This window comes from Podarcis gaigeae (assembly GCF_964106915.1).
Source record: "Podarcis gaigeae genome assembly, chromosome: 3".
Lineage (NCBI taxonomy): Eukaryota > Metazoa > Chordata > Lepidosauria > Squamata > Lacertidae > Podarcis > Podarcis gaigeae.
In genome coordinates, this window is record NC_139680.1 from 90,914,267 (window position 1) to 90,937,113 (window position 22,847).

General features: G+C 43.5%; 1 protein-coding gene and 1 pseudogene across 2 annotated transcripts; one reads left to right on the forward strand and one right to left on the reverse strand.

The window, feature by feature from the left end:
* The first annotated feature begins 628 nt into the window (after positions 1–628).
* On the forward strand, positions 629–19,626 carry ACBD3 (acyl-CoA binding domain containing 3). Its single transcript, XM_083732917.1, has 8 exons — positions 629–1,092; positions 9,869–10,010; positions 10,310–10,450; positions 11,993–12,151; positions 13,143–13,317; positions 14,691–14,880; positions 15,349–15,633; positions 17,318–19,626. Exons 1-8 carry the CDS (start codon positions 753–755, stop codon positions 17,527–17,529), a joined length of 1,644 nt encoding a protein of 547 aa, XP_083589043.1. The 5' UTR covers positions 629–752; the 3' UTR covers positions 17,530–19,626.
* Positions 19,627–20,791: 1,165 nt separating this feature from the next.
* LOC310841190 (phosphatidylinositol N-acetylglucosaminyltransferase subunit Y pseudogene) lies at positions 20,792–21,094 on the reverse strand (annotated as a pseudogene). The gene has a single exon. The product of its transcript is annotated as a phosphatidylinositol N-acetylglucosaminyltransferase subunit Y pseudogene (transcript).
* Positions 21,095–22,847: the final 1,753 nt, after the last annotated feature.

Below are 22,847 nucleotides of genomic sequence, written 5' to 3' on the forward strand. Positions count from 1 at the left end.
CAGTGTTAAGAAGTTCCCCCTCCTCCCTCCCCACTCAAAGGAAGCTGCCTTACACTGGAGTCAGTCGCCCCTCTAGCTCAGCTTTGCCTCCAGCGGCTCCGCAGGGCATCGGGCGGGAATCTCTCCCAGTTCCAGCCCTACCTGAATATGCGTGCGTGTGCGTGTTGCACCAGAGCATAGCTGTCAACGTTTTCCCTTTTTTAAGGGAAATTCCCTTATTCCGAATAGGGTTCCAAGCAAGAAAAGGGAAAAGTTGACAGCTATGCACCAGAGACATTTTGCATGCAAAACAGGCGCCCTGCCGCCGAGCTCCCTTTCCCGGGGCTTTTGTGGAGCAAACCAACAGGTGCTGCTTCTCCTTTCTGCAGAGCCGGCGAGGGCAGCAGCAACAGCACCTGTTGAATGCCCGCTTCTCACGCGGCTGCCGGACGTCACAGAGACGCCGCCACCGCTGCCGCCTCCCGGAAATGAAGAAGGCAGCCCTGTGCGTGCTTACTCGCAAGCAAGCCTCGCCTCGCTAAGGCCTCTGGCGCAGCAGCCCCTGGCGCCGGTCCCTTGGGGAAGCCGAGGCCTTCTCCCCCGTCTTTTTGCGAGGCCCGCCGGAAGCCTCCGCTCCCGAAGCCGCGACTCCTGCTCCTCCCCTGCCTCCGCCCCGCCAGGCCCTTTCGGGTGCCGGAAGATCCGGGTCGCCGGGCGGCAGCAGGAAGTCGAGACGTGGCCGCCCTGCGGAGCAGCGGGGGGCAAGGCAGGCGATGGCGGCCGCGGCGGCGCTGAGTTCCGAGCGGCTGGAGGTCTCCATTGACGGCCTGACCCTGAGCCCGGATTCGGAGGACGCCCGGCCGGGCCAGGCGGAAGCGAGGCCGCTGCTCGCCCCGGGGGGCCGCGGAGGAGGAGGAGGCCGGCCGGGGGCAGCCGGAGCCCAGCCGGGGCAGCAGCAGCAGCAGCGGGAGGACGAGGCCGGCGGCGGGGACAGCGACGGGGAGGTTGGCGGCGGCGGCGATGGCGACGACGAGGGCGGGGTGCTGAGCCTAGAGCGGCGCTGGGGCTTCGGCCTGGAAGAGCTGTACGGCCTGGCGCTGCGCTTCTTCAAAGGTGACCGCGCAGGAGGCGGGAAGGGAGCTGGAAGTCTGCGACCCCGACCCCCGTTCCCGGCCATCCTTCAAGGAGCGGGGGGGGGGGGGAGGCTTGGGAGATTTCTCTCTCCTCCCTCACCACCCTGGTCCCTGGAGCTTTACAGATTCCATTTCCAAAGTCTTTTATTTTTCTTTCTTTCTTTGCAACCTCGAGCCCTGGTTTGCAGGCTCGCCTCGTTTCTCTGTGCCTTGTGCAAATTTGAGGTGAGGAGAAGGCCTGCTTCAAAGGGTTTCTGTGAAGAAACGACAGCGATTTACTTTGCAGTAAGAGTTGCTTTCTGCAGAATGAGTTGGTGGGATTTTAAAAACACACACATATATATCTATCCAGGGGGCTGTTAATAGGAGGTGAGCTGTGGTTACAAACCGTGTTTCTTCTGTGAAGGAGTAGCCTTTGGAAATTAGGCTCTGGTATGTTGAGTGGTATGTAGAATATGAACTCTGTTTTAGGAGACGTGGTCTAGTCTTACAGAAAGATGGTAGCTTGGGGCCTCATAACATTCATTCATTCATAGAGCTTGATTGCTGTTTGCCTGAAAACGTCATCAGAGGTGAAACTGGTTCTGTGTGGTCCTGGTCAACAACTCAGTCTCCCCAGGATGTTTTATGGCAAAGTATGCCCTTAAGTAAAGTTGAAGGAAACCATGAGAAGTGCAGTGGGTAATATAAATATGAGGATGAGTCAGATAAGCACATGTTTCAATGACAGAAGGGATCGCTTACTTACTGATTTTGTTTGCTCAATTTAGCTTTTATTCGAGGCACTAATGGCAGTGATTTGGACTACTTAATGTTAAAGCACTTAAGATTATTTTGTGAAATGGAAGCATCTTTGTGCTAATCAAGACAAGATAAGGTGCTATGATCTTAATAAAAGCAGTGCTTACTTACATCATGCTTGTTCGGATTCTGCCCTCAATTTAAACTAACTTGCCATGGGGAGTAAGATCATTTTGTCAGTGGCAGCTTAAGTTTTTAAAAAACAAATTTCTTGTACTCATGAGCCTCCTATTTTGCATGAAAAGCAAAAGAGTGTTACTCTGCTGAAGTGTTACTGCTCTCCACTTCTCCCACAGTGTGGGTGAGCTGATCATGAGGAAAATAAAGGCAAGGTGAGTTGCCTTTTTCAGACTGAGTTTGCCCATCTGATGGGTGGATAAAAGAACCTAAAATAAAAAAAAATCTTCTCTAGGCCCAGCTTTGTTTTATTTTAATTTTAATAACTTCTCTTCCCGTCTCCTTTTACATAAAAAATGGACCCAAAGCGGCTCACAGAATCAAAAATGAAGCATCAAAACCACAAGTACAGCATACCTAACAACAAATTACTGTTGTGGACTCATTTCTGCAACTCATATTACATTTGCAAGCACAGCAGCCTTTTCTGCTATATTGCTGTTCCTGGATGTTCTCTTGGAAATAGATATTGTGGCTTTCACATTAATAGTTGTCTTCCCAGGAGATATGATTAATAGAATGCACTTGTAATATCTAAATGAAACCCAAGAAAGACTTTTCTAAAAGAATGGAGAGTCAACATCTTGTTATCAAGTGATCTGCAAAATCTTTTTTTTTTTTTTTAAAGATGCCAGTTTGCAATATCCTTCAGAGAGAACTTCAAAAAGAAAAAAGTACTATTGGTGTAGGGGTGAGTGGAAAGGGGTGTGCATGTTTGTGTATGCATGCATATGAATATATGTGTGCAAGAATGTGGAGTGGCCACACCCACTGGCATGTGGCTTCTAGAAGGTTGGCCAAGGTCCTGGGCCAAAAAATGTTAGGCATCCCAGGTTAAGACAGTCATGAGTACACTCAAGAAATATGAATTGCCCCTTTCATCTTCTTTCTAGATAGTGTTCTTCTGTGAGGCAGCACAATCCTGTGCCTTTTCACTTGAAAAGCAAATTACCAAAGAATGGATATAGGATTGCCACCGTGATCTAGCCCTGGACAGAAAATATGCTATTTCTTTAAAAAGTATGGTTTTAAAATGCATTTATTTAATATGTCAATATTCCACAGATGGTCACATTTGGGATATTGTCTTTTGTATAAATGTTCATGATCTTGCCACAACTGTGACTTGCTGAACTCAAAAAAATAGTTTTGCTTGCCCTAACTATTTGCACAGCAATATTCAGCTGCTTCACTCTCCATGATGAGAGTTTTGGATGCATTAGTATGTATTGTTCAGAAGCAGCATGGCCTGAGCTGTCATTTCAGATCATTTGTCATGAATTAATTAATACTATAATTCAGACGATATAGTAGGGTATTGATATAAGATCCTACCCTACTATCGATATAGTAGGGTGGGATCTTATAAGAAATGCTATTGCATTTAATCAAATAAGCTATTGCATTTGAAACTTCATACTTTATTAAATTAATTTAGTATCCTGTGTTGCTTTTACAGAAATTAATCTGAATACTTTTCTGGTGTGAATAAAGTTATAGTGGTACCTCAAGTTACAAACGCTTCAGGTTACAAACTCTGCTAACCTGGAAGAGTTACCTCGAGTTGAGAACTTTGCCCCCGGATGAGAACGGAAATCATGTGCCAGTGGCGCAGTGGCAGTAAGAGGCCCCATTAGCGAAAGCACACCTCTAGTTAAGAACAGTTTCAGGTTAAGAACAGACCTCCAGAACAAGTTTGTAACTAGAGGTACCATTGTATTTGAAAAGGACACAGTCCTCTGATACCTTCCTTGTTCCTTATCAATGCTTTAACCAACAGTGTATGTGTGGTCATTGGGAGTTTGGAAATGCATTAGTTTAACTTCCTTGAGAACATATTATCAACACAATGCAGTGTATGTATAAAACATTCCTTATCTTCTCTTAGATAGTTTTGTGTACTAAATAGACACTTGTCATTCTATTTTCATACAGAGTCAAAATTGGATTTACAGTTTGTAGCCAGGGTAGATTTCCATGACTCAGCCATAAAGTCCCAAGTTTAGGCACTGTGCCATTTCCACTTAGAGCCGGGGGTAGCCAAATGTGGTGTCCTCCAGTTCTTAAGGATTATGGTTCCCATTCTTTGCGATCTTTGGCCATGCTGGCTGGAGCGTCCAACTTAGAAAATCACTGGTACTAGGGCAAGGAAAGGAGGTAGGTGGGGGGAGGCTGCTGCCATCATTCTCCCAGAATTGTCTTGGGGCGTTTTCTAATTTCGTCTGACCTAGTTCCTAAAAATATTGAACTAGGTATAAAGAGCTCCCAACATTTTGAGAACACTATACTTTGTGGAGACAGCAAAGTAAACCTAGATCTGGACAAGTTGGATAAATCAGCACAAGGCCTTAATACACAAACCAGCTACAGCATAAACAAGCTTGAATAGATGAGGCATGGTCACTGTTCAGTGAACACAATAGAATACAGTAGTACCTCGGGTTACATACGCTTCAGGTTACAGACTCCACTAACCCAGAAATAGTACCTCGGGTTAAGAACTTTGCTTCAGGATGAGAACAGAAATTGTGCTCCGGCGGCGTGGCGGCAGCAGGAGGCCCCATTAGCTAAAGTGGTGCTTCAGGTTAAGAACAGTTTCAGGTTAAGAACGGACCTCCAGAACGAATTAAGTACCTAACCCGAGGTACCACTGTATGTAGAATGGCACTGAGTATTTCTTAGATGGGGCTGATTTTTAACAGCCAAGGTAAAGCTGGTGTTTCTGTAAACGTGTGAGTGAGAGGCCTGACTGATATTTCAGTTTAGTTTTGGCATCCTCAGTTTTTGGGGAAGACCTGAATGGGACTGAAATGAAATGTAGGGCAGAATTTTTTCCACTGGCTGCTTTTCCTCTATAAATATAGATTGCTTCATAATGTTAATAACAGTGAATGGATTCAGTACCAGCGAAATTGGGCAGTTTCAAACTTGTAACCTTTTAAAGCGGATTATGCCAATGAAACATGGGCCATGTACGATGCTTTGGGCATCCTAAAACCAGTATGTTAACATATCTCAGTGCCTTAGTTTATTATTTTTAAATGTAACAGCATTATTTGAGGAATTGTGCCTTAAAATATTTACAAGCGTTCTAATGAAAGCAAATTTCCAAAGAAAGCTTTACATGTACAGTAATTCAGATTTTTTTAAAAGACATGCTATCAGATATTTCATTTCTACTACGTAGTTTTGACTATTTGAAAAATTACTCAAAATTTATATAAAATAAGAATACTTTTTCTCTTTCTAAATAAAATGCATATTCTAGATGAGATCAGAGTCGGTTGTAGGACATGAGAATATTTTCAAATTTGATTCCCTCATCCGTCCCCCGCAAAAACCCAATGCAGTGTAATGTATCCAGAAACACATGAGGTATCTTTGCATTAAAATGCTGAACTTTTGGAGACAGGAGCATTTAGGAGATTCATGTGCGTTAATGAATTCAAATAATATACAGTAGGTTGTAATCTAGAAGCCTCTTCTCCTAAGGGGCACAGAAGGATGCCATTTAGAAAGTACACTTTGTTTGATACAAGCCCTTGAACTTTTCATTCTCTCTCATCAGATTACCTTTATCTGTTCTCAGTGAAGGTCTTCCTTTCTTAATTGATTCTGTCTCTTGTTTCCTCCTCTCCAGCATGTTTCTGGTGAAAAAGAACCTGAACCTCACATTCTTTGTAGAGCTTGTTTACACTGCAACTTTCAGTTGTGTTGGTTCTGATGATATTTATTCTTCGAAAAATAAAACTTTAGTGAGTTAATCCAAATTTTGTTTAAGCAAAGTAACCAACAGAGGACATGATGCAGGCCCAAGAGAGTGAGGCCTCTTTATTGCCATCCAAATCCTAATTTACTGTTCTGTACAACCTTAGTATGACAAGGTTATTCAGGATCTCATGTTGGTAGTCAACCTGCAGTTAACAGTTAATTTCAAATATGACCTAAGACAAAAGGATAGTTTGGGGAGTTTCTTCAGACTGGTGAACATTCCTACTATCCTGTGCTTTAATTTGCCTGATTGAAATAAATGGCTGCAAACTTGTAAGTAGCTACCATATCTTATAGCTACTTTCTAAGCCCTTTAAAGCCATCATGGCTTGAGAAAATTCTGAAACTCTGCTTGCAGTTGCATTGTGAACCTTGAAAGCTTGTTTCCAACCTGAGACCAGTGCAGGAGGAAATGGCTTTAATGCCATACCAACTTTTCTTATCAAGGGTTCTGGAGTACTCAGAAGCTCGCTCAGGATTTATTGACATTTTGATTAGCCCAATAAACGTATTGCCTTACTGTGGATTTGGTAATGTTACCAAGCCCTCACCCCAGAAGTCACTTGCTTAGTTCTTTCTTGCATTTTCCACAGCATCCTTGAGCAGATAGATAGGCTCTTTTCTCCATTGAGCACTGGAATCTGATCTACGCCTAACTTGGTCAGTACAGAGAACTCCCCGGTTGAAAGCTTGATACCATATGACAGAAAATGAACTTCTGTACAGACACGCTTTTAATCATGATTCTTACACTGAATCTGTAATGTGGCATTTGCATTTAGTTATTTATTTTTTTGGTATCGTTAATGGGCTTGTTCGTCTTGCCACAAGGAAATTACCATCTGGGTGACAGCAAACACTGTTCAGGCATATGTCCCAGAAAAGTCTGCCTCAATTAAGCCACATAATCTGCAGCTATTAATGCATTTTAGCAGGTCCCCATCTAAGATGGTAAAAACAGTTGCTGTTTTCTAGGGATGGGTGGCTGTGTTGTAGAGCTGCCCTTGCTTTTAATATGTGCTTTCATTCTTTTCAAGTTCTTGTAATTCTTCAAGCTATTTTCTAGAAACAAGTCACTAAAAGTATGACCAGCACTACCCGAGTAGATTCTGACAGTCATGTGCGCCTCTGCCCATAATGATCAAGGCCCTTGCTTTTCCTCTCCTTATACACCCAAACAATTCTTAGAGGAGCTTGAGGAACAGTTCTTAAAAAAAAAATAAAAAATTAATACATGAAAGTATTGCCAAATGCCTATATGTGTTTGTGTGATCTTTTGATAAAAATAAAAAATGTAGTCTCTCTTGGGAACAGAGAGGGAGTCTGTAAATACAGTACAACCTCTGCTTACGATCATAATCCGTTCCGGAGACCCGTCTGCTTGGCGAAACTGGATGCTAGTAGAGGGGCCATTGTACACTCGTGCACATGCGTAGATGGTGGCAGCCGCTTGTGCGCACGTGCAGATGGCAGAAGCCGCATGCACGAGTCACAGCAAACCGGGTTTGCCGCGGTCGCAACTTGGAACATCTGCAAGAAAAGGCGGATGTAAGTTGAGGTTCCACTGTGCTGAGGGACAATAGAGCATACAATGCATTGGGTTCCACTGTTTATCAGTGACACTTCCATGTAGAGCATAATTTATAAAAGATAAGAACAGCATTATTGCTTGTATTATTGCTAGTGTTATCACTGCTAATAATATTGTGATGCATACTCCGGTTGCTGGAAGGGACCTGCTAAGTGCAGGAGGATGCAGTTGGAGCATGGTGAATGCTGCTCTGGTGAATGAATCTGCAATGTTATTAGGTCTTGTAAGAATGCTGCTTGAGTGGGTAAGGTACAGAGTTGGCATCTGGGTTAGCTGGGAGGGCCTCCTCTCTACGGCTGTCTGTAAAGTTGTCCTTTGGTGGTGGTGAGTTTGAGGCTCAACTGAGGAAGGACATGCATCTGTCACCGGCCTTGAATTATATCTGTTTCATTTAGGTTATCATTGATACATCTGGGATTATTTCAGATGGTAGCTATAGGAGACCAACTGGTAGCTATAGGAAGCAGTCGTTTGTGTTATTGACCCATGTTTTATGGTCTGGGTCCATTTTTACCAGCGTTTGCTTCTGCATGTACTTTGGGGGCTCATTAAACGTGCTAGCATTGGTTTTAACGTTCATCAAAACTAAAGCTTTGTTTTTCTTACAGCTGGGCGAGACTGCTGTTTCAAAGTTGAGCCCAGATTAGAGTTTAAAATAGAACTGAAACTGAATTATAGCATGCTCTTTCTTTTCTGGTGGAGTGTAAACAGTTTCATTTGGTGTACACTTGCCAGGGGGGGTCAACCTTTTGAGGCTGAATTTATAATTGTGGGACACTTCAGAAGTTAACGGGTGGCATTTCTCTTGGTCCTGGTTCAGAAGAGAGAGGTTAAAGTTACAGAATGGGTTGTTATTTATTATTTATTTCCTGCACAGCTTTTAATAAAGCCCTTTCAGGTCTGCCCATCTCTGACTCTCTGCAACTGAATTAGCAGCCATTTTTGTGAATAATTCATTAAGCTGCTTTTTAATAATTGAAAGTAAAAACCACTTGTTTGCTCCACTAACATTTTGGTAATTTTACTATCTAAAGCACATTCTGGAATGTGTAATATAAAATAACATGAAGAATTAACTTCTGGGCAAGTTTCAAGTCTAGCCAATAGTCAAAATCAGGGTTTAAGTAATGGAAACCATAAAGCAGCAGACAGGTACCTTTATAGAGAACAAAAATGTGATATAGAGAACCTTTATAGAAGACGAGAGCTCATTCTTTATGGCCCTGTCTATACAATGTCAATCTTCTCTTTCTATTTTTATCATGTTTTTATCCCATCCTTCCAAGAAGCTCAAGATGGCATACATAACCACCACCACTCCATTTTTTATCCTTGCAACAGTCCTGTGAGGTAGGATGGGCTGAGAGATTGTGACTGGCTCAAAGTCATCCTGTGAGCTTCATGACTGATTGGGCATTTGAACCCAGGATCCCCCTGTTGTGCTTTACTACGCCATAATGGCTCTCTTTTGTCGTTGTGAAACAGTAGTTCAGTTCAGCACAGACAGCATAAGATACAGGCTACTGTTATGTGTACTGAGGCTTTTGGCAACTCCTTTTGAAGGCTTCCCACGGAGCTCAGTGAGGCTAAGTAGCAAGTGTGTCAGGGTAGGAATTTCAGCCACATTTTCTGCATATTTGCTTGAAGTAGATCCCAATGAGTTGACTTATTCCCTCACAGGTTTCTGTCCTAGGCCCATTGTTGTTAAATGTCTTTATAAACTACATGGATGAAGGTATCAAGGGGATGCTCATCAAATTTGCAGATAACACTAAACTGGGAGGGGTAGCCAATGCCAGAATTGAGATTCAAGATGGCCTTAACAGATTGTAGACCTGGGCCAAACCTAACAGAATGAATTTCAGTAGGGACAAATGTAAGATTCTATACTTAGGCAGAAATAACCAGCTTCACAAATATGAGATGGGGGACACCTGGATTGTCAGTAGCAGGGCTTTTTTCATCTAGAACTCACCGGAACTCAGTTCTGGCACCTCTCAGATTGGCACATTGCCATTTTAAGAGAACAAGTTCTTGCACCTCTTTTTCTAGAAAAAATAGCACTGGCCCAGTATTATATGTGAAAAGGATCTATGGGTCTTAGTAGGCCATAAGCTTAACATGAGTCAACGGTGTGATGCAGCAGCAAATAATAATAATAATAATAATAATAATTCCATTCTAGGCTGCATTAACAGAAGTCTAGTGTCCCAATCCAGGGAAGAAATAGTCCTGCTCTATTCTGCCTTGGTCAGACCACACCTGGAATACTGTGTCCAGTTCTGGGCACCACAATTTAAGAAGAATATTGACAAGCTGGAACTTGTGCATAGGAGGGTGACCAAGATGATCAAGGGACTGGTACACAGACTTTGGCCATATTTGTTTTTAAAGTAATATTATCATTTATCTTCAGAAAAAGATGGCAAAGCATTTCATCCAACATACGAAGAAAAACTCAGACTTGTGGCGCTGCATAAGCAGGTTCTGCTGGGACCTTACAATCCAGACACATGTCCTGAAGTTGGATTCTTTGATGTCCTGGGGAATGACAGAAGGTAAAAAACTATTGAATTTTATGGATCTGTCTGTAGAATAGACATTTTGGCTTACTTGACTGGAATCTTTTTTCCAATCCCCTCTGCAGATTTAGCTTGTATGTCAACTTTCTGTTGGGTTCTCTTCCCTTTGGCTAAACTAAGGAGAAATTGCTATTCAGTTAACAGAGTGCAGGATTTCAGAAGCCAAGCATAGTTCCTGTATTATCTCCCAACTTGATAAATCAGTGCTTTCATTCTGTGTTTATACATGCTACTTGCTAGACAAAATGCAGTGTTACTTGCCTTCCTACCTGCAGGAAAGAATGGGCTGCCCTTGGAAACATGGCAAAGCAAGACTCCATGATAGAATTTGTAAAGCTCCTAAATAGGTGCTGCCATCTCTTCTCAACATATGTTACCTCCCATAAAATAGAGAAAGAAGAACAGGAAAAGAAAAGGTAAGCTCTTGTGCCTCTCTGAAATTGGGTGGGAGTCCTTAAAGTGTGTTTGTGTTCCAGCTCTCATATCTTACAGTCACTTAGCTGGATCCCTGTAGGCCATTCTTGTCAATCACTGAACATCACAGTGATGTGAGGTGACCCAGAGTTACATTTATCCTTTGTGGGTACAGCTCCAGCCATGTCTGCAGAGCAACATCCTTTATATCACCAGCTTGAATTCATACTGGTAAAACAAAGGGATATTTGTGCTTACAGCAACCCTTGCTCTGGACTTCCTGTTAGTACAGTGGTGCCTCGCAAGATGAAATTAATTCGTTCTGCGAGTTGTTTCGTCTTGCGATTTTTTCGTCTTGCGAAGCATGGATTCCCTGGGTATTAACAGTTTTAAGCAAAAGGAAACAAACTCGCAAGACGTTTTCGTCTTGCGAAGCAAGCCCATAGGGAAAATCATCTTGCGAAGCAACTCAAAAAACGAAAAACCCTTTCGTCTTGCGCGTTTTTCGTCTTGTGAGGCATTCGTCTTGCGAGGTACCACTGTACCAAGCCCAGTTGGGCCTGCTGTCAGTGCTGACAGCAAGCCCAGTTTGGACAGGGATCAACTCTACTATGGAACTCTGTAGTGCAGTTGTGAACTCTGTCATGCTGCTGATCCCATGGCGCTTGCTATAACTGGCGATCAGCTGATTGGCACTGATGGCAAGCATCCCTTGCCAAAGAACAATCAGTGCACTTTAAGGCTCCCAGTTGTTTCATTACAACCACATCTCTACTTGCTCCACATCTGATGTCCTGTATGATTTCAGGTATGGGGTGGTGGGCATGTTTTGGGGAAGACAGCCTTGTGGACCCAATTGGGACCTGCATTAAATAAGTTTGTTGAAAATAATTTGGCCTGTGGACTGGAGATTCCCCATCTCTGATACAGTTCTTCAACTGGTTTTTAATTGCTTTTTAACAATCTTTTTATGGAGCTGTGAATTGTGGTGCAGTTTTTCCTAGCTTTGAAGGCAGATAGCTTCTTGTCTTGAAAATAATAGTTTTACAGGAAAATGCAGGATAAAAGTTTTTACATGATACCCAGATATTTTACTTTTTCTCCCATTATGGGTGAATCTCATCTAACGTTTACATGTGGTTTAGATTAGGAGCCTCATCTGTTTAACTTCTGAAATTCTAGGAAGATATCAGTATATGATTTGGATACTTGTTGAAAAGTTGAACTTTGTGCCTTACACTGTACTTTCTGTCAGTCATGTTCTTTTGCTTACATGCTGGTGCCATTCTTCACAATATTTCATATTGCGTGGAAATAGAGTTTAGAACAGGGGTCACCAACACTTAATGAATTTTGGGGGTGCCAGTCACCAACACTTAATGAATTTTGGGGGTGTGGCATGAGAAAAGGCTTAACTTTTTCGAATTTCTGCCTAGAAGATAAAACTGAAGCAGAAAACTGCGTTAAATGGGAGGGTAAAACAGCAGCTCTTCGGGATTCCTATTGCCTGGTGTCCAAATGTCTGGTAAACATGGCTGTTACAGGAGGGAAGAGGAAGAACGTAGGCAACGTGAAGAAGAAGAACGAGAGCGTTTGCAAAAGGAGGAAGAGAAACGCAGACGAGAAGAAGAGGAGAGGCTGAGAAGAGAAGAGGAAGAGAGGAGGCGGATAGAAGAAGAGAGGCTCCGAATGGAGCAGCAGAAGTAAGGAGTCAGCAGGACTCACCCCTTATTCATTTATCACCCTTCCATCCCATCTTGCTGAAAGTAACCTCTGTGCATGGGGTTATCCCCTTTTATTCTCATAGTAATCTACGGCTGGGGAAGTGGTGACTTGCCCAAGGCCACACAGTAAGCTTTACAGCTGAGTGTGGATTTGAACCTGTATCAAATTCCGCTGTCTGTGCAATATACCCTACGCCAGTGGTTTAAACATCTGCCCTGCCTCCATATCTTTGTAGTTTAAACCAAACACTGTTTATCAGAAGCTTAACATTCCCATCTAGTATAGCCAAAGCATTTCTTCGGTGATGAGTCCAGTTGTTTCTGCCCCTTAAATCCTAGAAGGGGCATATTACTTGCCTACATGGCAATTTGCGTATAAAAATGAGTATTTAATTAGGGCTATAATTATACGAAAAATCACACGCTGAAAAAGTAATGAAAGTTGTAGGTTGGGTCACTTATGAAGTAGAAATTCCTTAGCTGGCTGGTTACAAGAGAACTTTCCAAATGATGGATAGGGCCACTTATGGAGTGATACACTTTCTCATGGTTGAGTTGTCTATTCCAGAAGTGGGCCCTGAAATGACTGTAATGCAGAACCTCAAGGGAGTTTCATTTTGACAGAAGCTGGAACCACCAAGTGAGTGTTAGACAGAAGGCGCATTCTGGCAGTAAGTCCCCTTAGAATCCGTCTTGTTTAGAAATCAGCCGTGTTTAGAACATTTGATCTGTGGATTTGCATTGCGTAGGAAGGAGTCTTTCATAGCTAACGAAGCTCTGCCTTATGATTTGGTGTCCCCTAGCACTCCCCTCATCCTTGTCATGTTTACTCAGCTATTGTGTTTCCCGAAATAAACTTGCCAAGTGTTTCATAGTTTAATTGCACTAACAAATGTGTTATGTTTGAAAATTTGACTCCTAAAATACGCCTTCAGAGTTGCATTTCAGGGTAACTTTGTCCCTTATCTAGACAGCAGATCATGGCAGCACTGAACTCTCAGACGGCTGTTCAGTTCCAACAGTATGCAGCCCAGCAGTACCCAGGCAACTATGAGCAGCAGCAGGTCCTGATTCGGCAACTTCAGGAACAGCACTATCAACAGTACATGCAGCAACTATATCAGGTCCAGCTTGCACAGCAACAGGTATATTGCACCATCTTGGCAGTGCAGCTTATAGAATGATAGATGTATAGCTGACTTTGGAGACGTCAGTGAGACCGTTCGTCTATATTGCAGTTAATGGTGAAGGTGGGAATACAAATTCTAATGGTGTATCGGGTCTATAAAATTCTTTCTGAAAAATGTACCCAGTGTTTCTGCATTCTTTCTGAAGAAGGTTAAGAATCTGTTTACATACACACACTGATTTGTCTGTGCTGACCTTATTACTCAGACCTTCCTAGAAATCTTGAAAGCAGGTATCTTGTACTAGAGTGGGGGTCTTTTCTGAGGGATCTCTAGGGTTTTTTGTAGTAGATTGGCAAGGGTTACTGACTCCCAATTGCTAAACAGTAGCAAACAGAAAAGTAACTTCCTTCACAAAATAAAGTTTTGTGTGAAAGTACTGTTGAACCAGGTTCTTTCACAGAAAACAATGTTCAGAACTCAGAATATTCACAGATGTACCCTCTTCTTTAATTCAAATTTCACACCTGGTTCTGATTAGTAAATCTTGGGGTTCTAATAAAAAGCAAAATAGATCTGGCAAGACTGAAGTCTGCCCACCGCTCTCCTAGAAAAACGTAGTGAGATCAGAAATAAAATACCCTTCTGACTGCTGTTTAGAGAGATTTTATGCACCCATCAGAAAATAGAACACCCTGTCTGCTCTTTAGTGATTGCTCTCTAAAGAACAGAGAGAGATAGCATTCATCTCCTGATCTGATCAGGAGATAAATGCTATGGGACTTTGAGGGCTACTTCATGTGACTTGAGGGGCCGGATCCAGCCCATGCGCCACAAGTTAGCCACATCCCAGATGGGGTTTGGTTGACTGGAGTGTAAAATAGGCACTTTCCAAAGACTAGCTTAAACTATATATTGTTCAGATACAATTCAGGCAAATAAACACATAACACCTTGGACATAACTACTGGAGAGATTGCTTTTTAAAAAAAAGTATTCAGAGATTGGAGTGGATCACTGTTATGCTGTGTTAAACTTAGCACTCAGGCTCAGTTCTCAAGTGGAAATCCAGCTTCTGCTACTCTGCATAGCATTAAGCACTGCTTCTCTCATCAGCAGGGGGTTTAATGCTTCATCTATCAGTCCCATGTGCCTCCAACAATCTGACAAGTCATGCTCCTGCCTAGTGTTTTAACTCTGCCAGTGTCCCATCCCCTTCAAACTGGCTTACTGGAATCTGGCTGCCTCATTTTGTTCTGTCCAAACATGGTAGTAGATTTTGTGCAACTTCCACCTGCATATTTCCCACCAGTAGCACTCTGCAAACGTCTCCAAAATGTGCTCTGCATCTTTCATTGCCCTTATGTTTTGCTTTGGCTTTTAATTTGCAGGCAGCTTTACAAAAGCAGCAGGAAGCAGCAGCCACAGCGGGGACTTCAGTTACTTCTGTATCAAAAGCAAGCCCACCTAACATAGGGGAAATTCCATCAGTTAATGGACAGGCTAGTGCACATACAGACAGCCCTGAAAAAGACCCGGAAACTGATGCTTTAGAAGAAGCACTGGAGAATGGACCAAAAGGTAAGAGGAAAGATTCTTCTACTCTGAAAGAAACTACTTCCATGTTTCTGGCTGAATCTTTTGTAGCATTCTGCCTTTGGCAACTAATGACCCCAACTTAGTATGGGCATTCAAAACACACAATCAGCAGTTTCCCACTGCTTAAATAAGGAGCATTGGAAGAAAAAATTGGGTATTTCACTTTCCTGTCGTGTCCACGTTATTGCAGGGCTGTAAGGTAGCATATATGGTATATGGTGCAAAAACAAACTTGGTTAAACCAGCCTTGGAGTGAGAGCGGCTATGAGATGGTGGCCAGATGAGGCTGATTTTCCTCGGCTTCAGAGTAATCTGCAAGGAGCCTCTTTGGGAGGGAGGGCTTGCCATGTTGCCCCTTATTTGCAGGAGGCGTTTTCCAGGATGCTGCAACACAATTATCTGTCCGAACTATAAAACTGAGCATTTTTTGGTCTCCCTCCTTTTTTTTAGAATCTGTTCCAGTCATAGCAGCCCCTTCCATGTGGACACGACCCCAGATTGCAGACTTCAAAGAGAAGATCCGCCAGGATGCAGACTCTGTGATTACGGTTGGCAGAGGAGAAGTCGTGACCGTTCGTGTACCAACTCATGAAGAGGGCTCTTATCTCTTCTGGGAGTTTGCTACAGACAATTATGACATTGGTTTTGGGGTATATTTTGAATGGACAGACTCCCCTAACACAGCAGTCAGCGTACATGTTAGTGAATCCAGTGAGGACGAGGAAGAGGAGGAAGGTATCTTTATTTTCTATACCTCGTAGGGGTTTTGAGTCGTGAAAGAAGCTGTAGCAGGCTTTGCATTACACTTTCTGTCATCTTGGAATTTAGAAAGGTGGTGTCCAGTGTGTGCAGGCAAGTGAGACATAGTGACGGAAAATCCTGGGATGTTGCGGGTTTAGCTAGTGTGGGGAAAGAAATATTTCGTAGGAGCCGTTTAAGGTAAGTTAAATGGCCTTCGCTGTGTTTTTATGCAGCCTTGATTGACAGCAAGGTTCCAGGATGGTGGTGGTCCTCCTGCTATATAGCCTTAACAGGAGACCTCTAAACCTGGAGGGAATTTCCAAACCACTGCAGAATTAAAATTAATTGGAAAGTTGTTATTGCAATACACTTTCATGTATGTCCCTGACAGACATGAAGTCTCAGTGCTTAGAGCTCAGTTGTTCAAGTTGCCATGACGCTCCTGGCTCTAAACTCAATAATACAGGTTTGTGTGTAGGCCCTTAATCTGCTTCCAAGTCCCACTTTCAGATTTTACTGTCTTGTAATTGCCTAGTAACTTTTCTTTCTTACCCTTTGTGATTATGTGTGACTTTGCAGATATTCTGTTTCCTCAGCTTTTACTCACTCAAAGGGCCTGTTTGGCATCTCTTCCTTGTAACTGGGGAAGATTGCATTGCGGGACCATCATCCAACTGAGCGATGCTGTGCTTTGTTGTCTCTGCACCTTGCTTAGATTCTAAACCTTTGACTAGGAAGTATCGGTCCTTGTACTGTGGGAGGAAAGAACATCTGTGGATGTTGGATCTGTACACCTGTTTTTTGCTCACTCCAACTTCATGCTAGGATCTTATCAGCTTCCATATAACCTGACACTTGGGCTGACTGACTTGCCAGCTTTGGCAGTAGCTCTTGTGTGCTTCATGCCCCAGTTTAGTTAGGAATAAAGTGTTGGAATTAATAGCAGCCCATTTTCAGCTATTTCCTAGTGGGAATAACAGGCTATGATTTATATCTGTACAAGCTGTAGGGTGGACCAATTCTGTCCAAGTGATTGAGGACCTCTGTTCCTATTGACATCAAGTTGGTCCTAGAATCAATAACCGGGAGTTTGCTGATAAGTCACCTAAGCAATTTTTAAAATTCCCCTTTAGCATCAACTATTGCAAAAAGTCCACCATGTATGCAAAGTTGTGGTACCTCTTAGTAGTAAAGGAAGATGCAAAGCCATGACCTTTAGAGCATAATTTTATTGCTCCCTGATAGTGGTAGAAATGCGTGATTTGGAAGGGAAAAATAAGCTATGAAGTGATGGAACAAAACTAAAACCTCCATTCTCAGGTCATGTTGGCGAAGCCTGCAGTACAGAAGCCCAGCTTGTTCAGGATAAGGTTTCCCAAGAGGGTAAAGAAGGGATTAACCTCAGTTGCTTCTATCAAAATGTTGATGTGTTAAGCATTGTGCCTTGGTAATCTTGCTCAAAATCCTCCTTGTGAACAGTTGGTCATCACTGTTTTCTTGATAGTTGTAGCCCCGATGAAAATGTGCTGTTTTGCTTTTGTTAAATTAAACAAGTTGCTCGTGTCTTTGCTGTGCTTCCTGCGGATTAATCCGCACTGACCATGAAGAATTGGTTGCGGAGTTTGTTTGGCCTGCTGCATTTAGTGACTAATGCTTTGTTTCTGATTCTTTTTCTCAGAAAACGCTAGTAGTGAAGAAAAAGCCAAAAAGAATGCCAACAAGCCTCAACTAGATGAAATCGTGCCTGTGTACAGACGGGACTGTCATGAAGAAGTATATGCTGGCAGCCATCAGTACCCAGGAAGAGGGGTCTATCTCCTTAAATTTGACAACTCCTATTCATTATGGAGGTCAAAAACAGTTTACTACAGAGTCTATTATACTAGATAAAGATCATCATGTCATGTTGGAGGCTGGGCAGAGGACGTCATGTTGTTTGGAACTTCGGTCAAGCATACTGGACTTTTTGACTCTGTTACTCTGTCTGATGTATATCTGTATGGCGTGTGTGTGTGTGTGTGAACTTGGAAACTGGGAGTTGAGTTTTCTTCTGCAGCTCAGTGTTAATGCAGCTAGTGAGGTTAGGATCTCCCCCCCACCCCACCCTGGTCCTCTCTGGTGACCTGGTTATTTGCCAGAGCTTTCAGACAGAAGGTCATGCAAAATGGCATAGATGGACTTTTTAAAAACCCTCAAACTCTTAAACACACACACAAAGGAGGAAATGTTTCATTGGGGGCAGTCGGTATGATGTTAGCTGCCCTAGTAAGTATCGACCATTTGAAACAAAAAAATCTGTTAGTTGTTCATTTGAGGGTATCCGCCTTATTTGTGGAGGGTGTGTGGTGGAGGGGGAGCTAGATGCAATCTGCACTGTAGCAAGCAAGTTTCTTAAAGCTGTATTTGAATGTCCAGATTTTTACACCATTAAACTTGAAACCTTTAGTGGATGCAGTTTAGAAACTGATTTGTCTTGTGTTCTCATTCAAGAAGTTATCTGGCACCTCTCTGGCCAAACATCATGCTGCTGGATGAGACATAGAAGGTATGTATGCGCGTGCAAGCAAAGAACAAATCTGTATGTACACATCAGGGAATTACTATTTTTTAATTTGGAGAAAAGTAACAATTTAGGGCGCCAACTACACGAGACTTTGTTTCCCCAATATCTGCTGCAGACCCTGAGACCAAGTTATGTGCAGGATTTTGACTTCTGAGCTGGATCATAAGTACCTTGACATTTGGATAATCCTCCAGAAGCGTTCCTGTACATATCACATTCAAATAAAGGGGTTTTCCCTTTGTGTGCAATTTATTGTTGAGTTGGAGAAAAGTCAGGTACGTGTACAAGACATTCTGTTGCGGTACTTATCTCTTGCAATCATATGGGTAGGCTTCAAATTAGAACCAGTTGTCTGCACAGCTTTTCAAGTTTGTCTGGGGCCCTTCTTGTAAACCCGAGTTGGCACTTTGTGCATCTACATAATTAAAGAATGTCTGAACTGTTGTAGGAATTAATGTTGCACTAATGTTATGGAAATCACTGCCAGAACACACTCATTTTAGTTTTATTCAGGTTGCATTTGTGCACTCATTCTAGCACCCTTTAATTCTAGTTGGTAATTACGTGTTGAAAAGAAATGTAAGATGTTCTTTCAGATAAACAAGTAGCTTTGTTCTAATTTGCATAGTGAGTTTAGAGCGAAACTGCAAAATTGTGTGTTTGCTCAGCTGTGACTAAGGTCGGTGGGGGTTTGGGCCTTTGCAGCAACGTAACTTTTGTATAGAACCATGTTTCTGAGAAACAAGGTGGAGTTCAGGTATTTCGGAAATGACTTGTGTAAGTGTGTGGTGCATGAGGAATGCAAAACCCTCCCCCCCAAAAAAAGGTTTTTTTGCAGCAAAATATCTATGGATTAGCTGCAAGCATATATATTCTACTAGAAGTGGGTCTGTTGGGATTCAGCGGGGTTTATGTTTGAATATTTGTACATACATTTATATTTGAGGTTCCCTCCCCCCTTATTTCACCTTATGGAGGTGGTTCTCCAAAAAGCACTAAATTGCTCCAGCTCATTTGATTTTAGCATTGCCTTACAAGCTTTTGTCTAGTTAGTGCTGCTCCAGTCAACTCAGATCAGTTCTGCTCTAACATGTTTCATTCTCACATGTACATAAACACATGGAGTTAGGATGTAGCTTCTTTTTTAAAGCTGTATTTAAAGGTTCTAAAAAATAATAATAGAGGAAGGCACTAATTCCATGTAACACATTAGATTTCCTTTTTGTCCATACAAAATTATGATTTAACAATCTGTTGGGAAGCGGTATATGTTTTCTTGTAAAAAGGAGTAATTTTTACTGTCAAGCTTTGGGCATCCAAACTCCAGAAAAATGCCTCTGACTGTTGATTAGTACAGAAAAAGTGCGCTTTCGAAATACCTTGGAATAATATATTTAATCTGAATTAAAATTGCTTATATGGAATCGCTTGGCTTCTTCTTAGCACTACCAGCATCACTACAGTTTGAAGAATAAGATTTGGAACATGGATAGTTTACAGAAGCAAAATTTTGACCTCTACTGAGATGATGGGGATTAGTGGTTTCATCAGCATGCAAATGGGTTTGCAGACATGTGTCTAGTATCAACTTTGCATAGCGTATTACAATTGTGAATATTTTCCTGCTTCCAGAATTCAGATTACTTCAGGGAATATGGATCCTTTTCTAGGAGGGTGAGGCAGTGCAGCAATTACACTTAGCAGCCCATGCCAGCATGACTGGTGATCAGGGATGATGGGAGTTGTAGTCTAGCAATATCTGGAGGGCCACCACTTACTCTCTTTTTTAATAGCTGAGCCACAGCGGCCACATCCTGAAAAAGAGCAGAATAATAGTGGGAGCGACAAGAGGCACTGTGGCCAAGCCTGTAGAAAGGAACAGCTGTGTGTACATTATGCTTTCTGCAAGGATTATAATAGGCACGTAGCTCCCAGGCGTGTCTGGAGGGGGAAGGGGTGGTGATTTACATGCTATTGCAAGTTGCAGCCTGTGCCTTCAGCCACCAGGTGGTCTCACGAGTGAATTGCAATCCACATACTAATGGAAAATTCACAAAAAAGGGAGAAATGGTAAAAAACCCAAAGCTAGGAGTTAAGACAGAGCTCAAAACTCGCAGAAACCACGAAAGCAGCAGCACCAAATCAAAGAGTTTGCCAAGGAATGGTTTCATTTTGCTCGGTGGCAAAATGTGACCAGAGATTAAGCGGGAGAAGCTGCAGGGCATCCGAAGGATAAAGCATTCTAGGGGGTGGGTGCCACTGCAGAAAAAATACTGACCCCCTCAAGGGTCTTTGCAAGGACTGGGTGGGGGACCTCCGAGCTGGAGGCTGAATGTGGCCCTCCAGGCCTTTCCATCTGGCCCTTAGGACTCTCCCCAGGATTGTTTTGATGGAGGATAGAGAAGTCTGTGTATGCGCCAAAAGCAGCCTACTGCGCCAAGGTGAAAAGTATATTCATTGCTCTGCCTGCTTTTTGCCTCTGATGCCAGCAGACAACAGCATGTGGCCCAAAGAGGGATGCCCAGAAGGGATTGTAGTCCTTGGTTTGTTTGTTTGTTTGTTTGTTTGTTTGTTTGTTTGTTTTTAAAGAAAGCCAAAACAACATTCTTTATTTGACACCCGCTCCCAAAGGAGGCCCGACACACTTCTGAGCCTAACCTAGTTGTGGCGGAAGAGTTTAAGGCCCATCCAGGTCCAAAGGTGGAAGAACACATAAACTGGGATGGTAACCGGAAGGAGCAGGCTGTAGAAACACAAGCTGCTTGTGCTAGTGCAGCCCTGGGGAAAGTTTTCGTCCACGCTGGCTGAGTAAAACAGACCTGCCAAAGACAAGAGTAGTCCTTGGTTTGTACAATGTTCCCCACCTCTGAGCAATGTTGTGGAAGAAAGCATCTCTGAGAACAAGGAGGTTCACACAGAAGTAGACCCCCTTACGATGGGTCCTCAACAAGACCACCTGCCTCTGCCAGTTAAAAAAGAAAGACATTAAACTTTTTGTTTGTGACCATTTATGTTTCTTTGGGGGGGTGCAGGTGTGTTGCCTATTGGGGCAGGGGAGATCCTGAGCATCATTTTCTAATGTGAGATGGTTGCGTGGCGAGTTCCCGCCCCCCACCAGGATAAATAAAGACACAAGACACCATAATTAAGGTTAATTGGGCGAATTAGGCCACAACTTTATTGAATTCAGGAATGGGAGGCATTGGCTTAGGCATTGGTCCTATCGACTATCCGGCTCCAGCCCATTTGCTGGAGACACGGGGAAGGGTTAACACTTTATCGGGGGTCTCCTGCCAAGGCACGTCGACTAGGAGCTCCCCCGGGTCACCGCTCTGGGGCGTGCCTTTGGCCCACACCTCCATAGGCTTCGGACAGGGGCATGCCCCCCGGAGTCCTTTAACGGACCACCCTTCGCTCGCTGGGGGGAAGTGATGGCGTTCCTCCCCACACACATCCTCTTAACCCCTTCTTACCAGTGCCTACCGCCACATGAGCAATCGCTCGCCGCCAATACTCTCATGCCTGAAACCAATCCCTTATCCCCTTTGCCATATCCATCAGCCAAATGTCATTTCCAGCATCCGAGAGATGCACGCCATCAGCCAAAAATCATTTCCCGCATCCGAAAGATGCACGCCATCAAACCGGTAGAGGGCCTCACCGTTGACACGTATGCCCGGGTGGTCAATGACACTCCCACCCAGGGCTGCCACTCTACGCACCACCACCCTATTTATGGCTATCGGGCACCTGCAATCTCACCAAACCCGCCTCTCCATCCACGAGGCCCAAATAAAATAGTAGTGACGTTTGGGTAAGAGGCCTTAAGTTCCTCAAAGTCACTAAAGATATGCCACATCAAGTCGACTGCCTTTCTATAAGCTAACTCTTTTCGCCTAATTGAATAACTAAAGCATCTGGGGGGCCTTCCACTGCCACTCTGGCCCTAATAGCGGGCAACATTTCGGCCCAGCGCATTCCCCTTCGAGAGATCCAAGATATATTGATGTAGCTAAGGTGCGGCCCGAGACTGGAATTGATGGCGCGGACCCTGGCCCAATGCACCATGCTGTGTCCGATTATCCAGATGTGCGCCCTCATAGCTCCTGCACCCTAGGTCCCCGTTAACGGCATGGTTTCTATCCCAGTGGACGGTGCAGGGCCTATACTCCAAATATGCATCACAACGTCACCTGAAAGCAAAAGAAGGTAACAAAGCCAGGTCAGGTATACTGTGAACAATCACAAGGTCTTACGAATATATCCTTTATATGCATCAGACTTCCCTTAATGCATCAGACTTCCACCGCCCCCAAGTCCTTCATCCTTTCAGATGAGAGTCCCAAATGCACAGCTGTGGTGGCAGCCCCAATCCTAAAGGAGTTAACCGCGAATTCAGCTGAGGGTAAACCGCAGGCAGCAATCGCCCCTCGCATAACGCGCATGGACTGATCGCCCCTCGTATAACGCGCATGGACTGATGCCGTGCAAGGCCGGAGCCATCCCAATGTTTGAGGAATGGACCTGAGATGGTTGGTCTCATGTACATGAATTGTTTAGTCCTTTACTGCTGATCGGTTTTGGAACATTGGACATGCAGGACTAAATTGGATCTGAACAAGGTCAGGTCTCTCAAAATACCTCG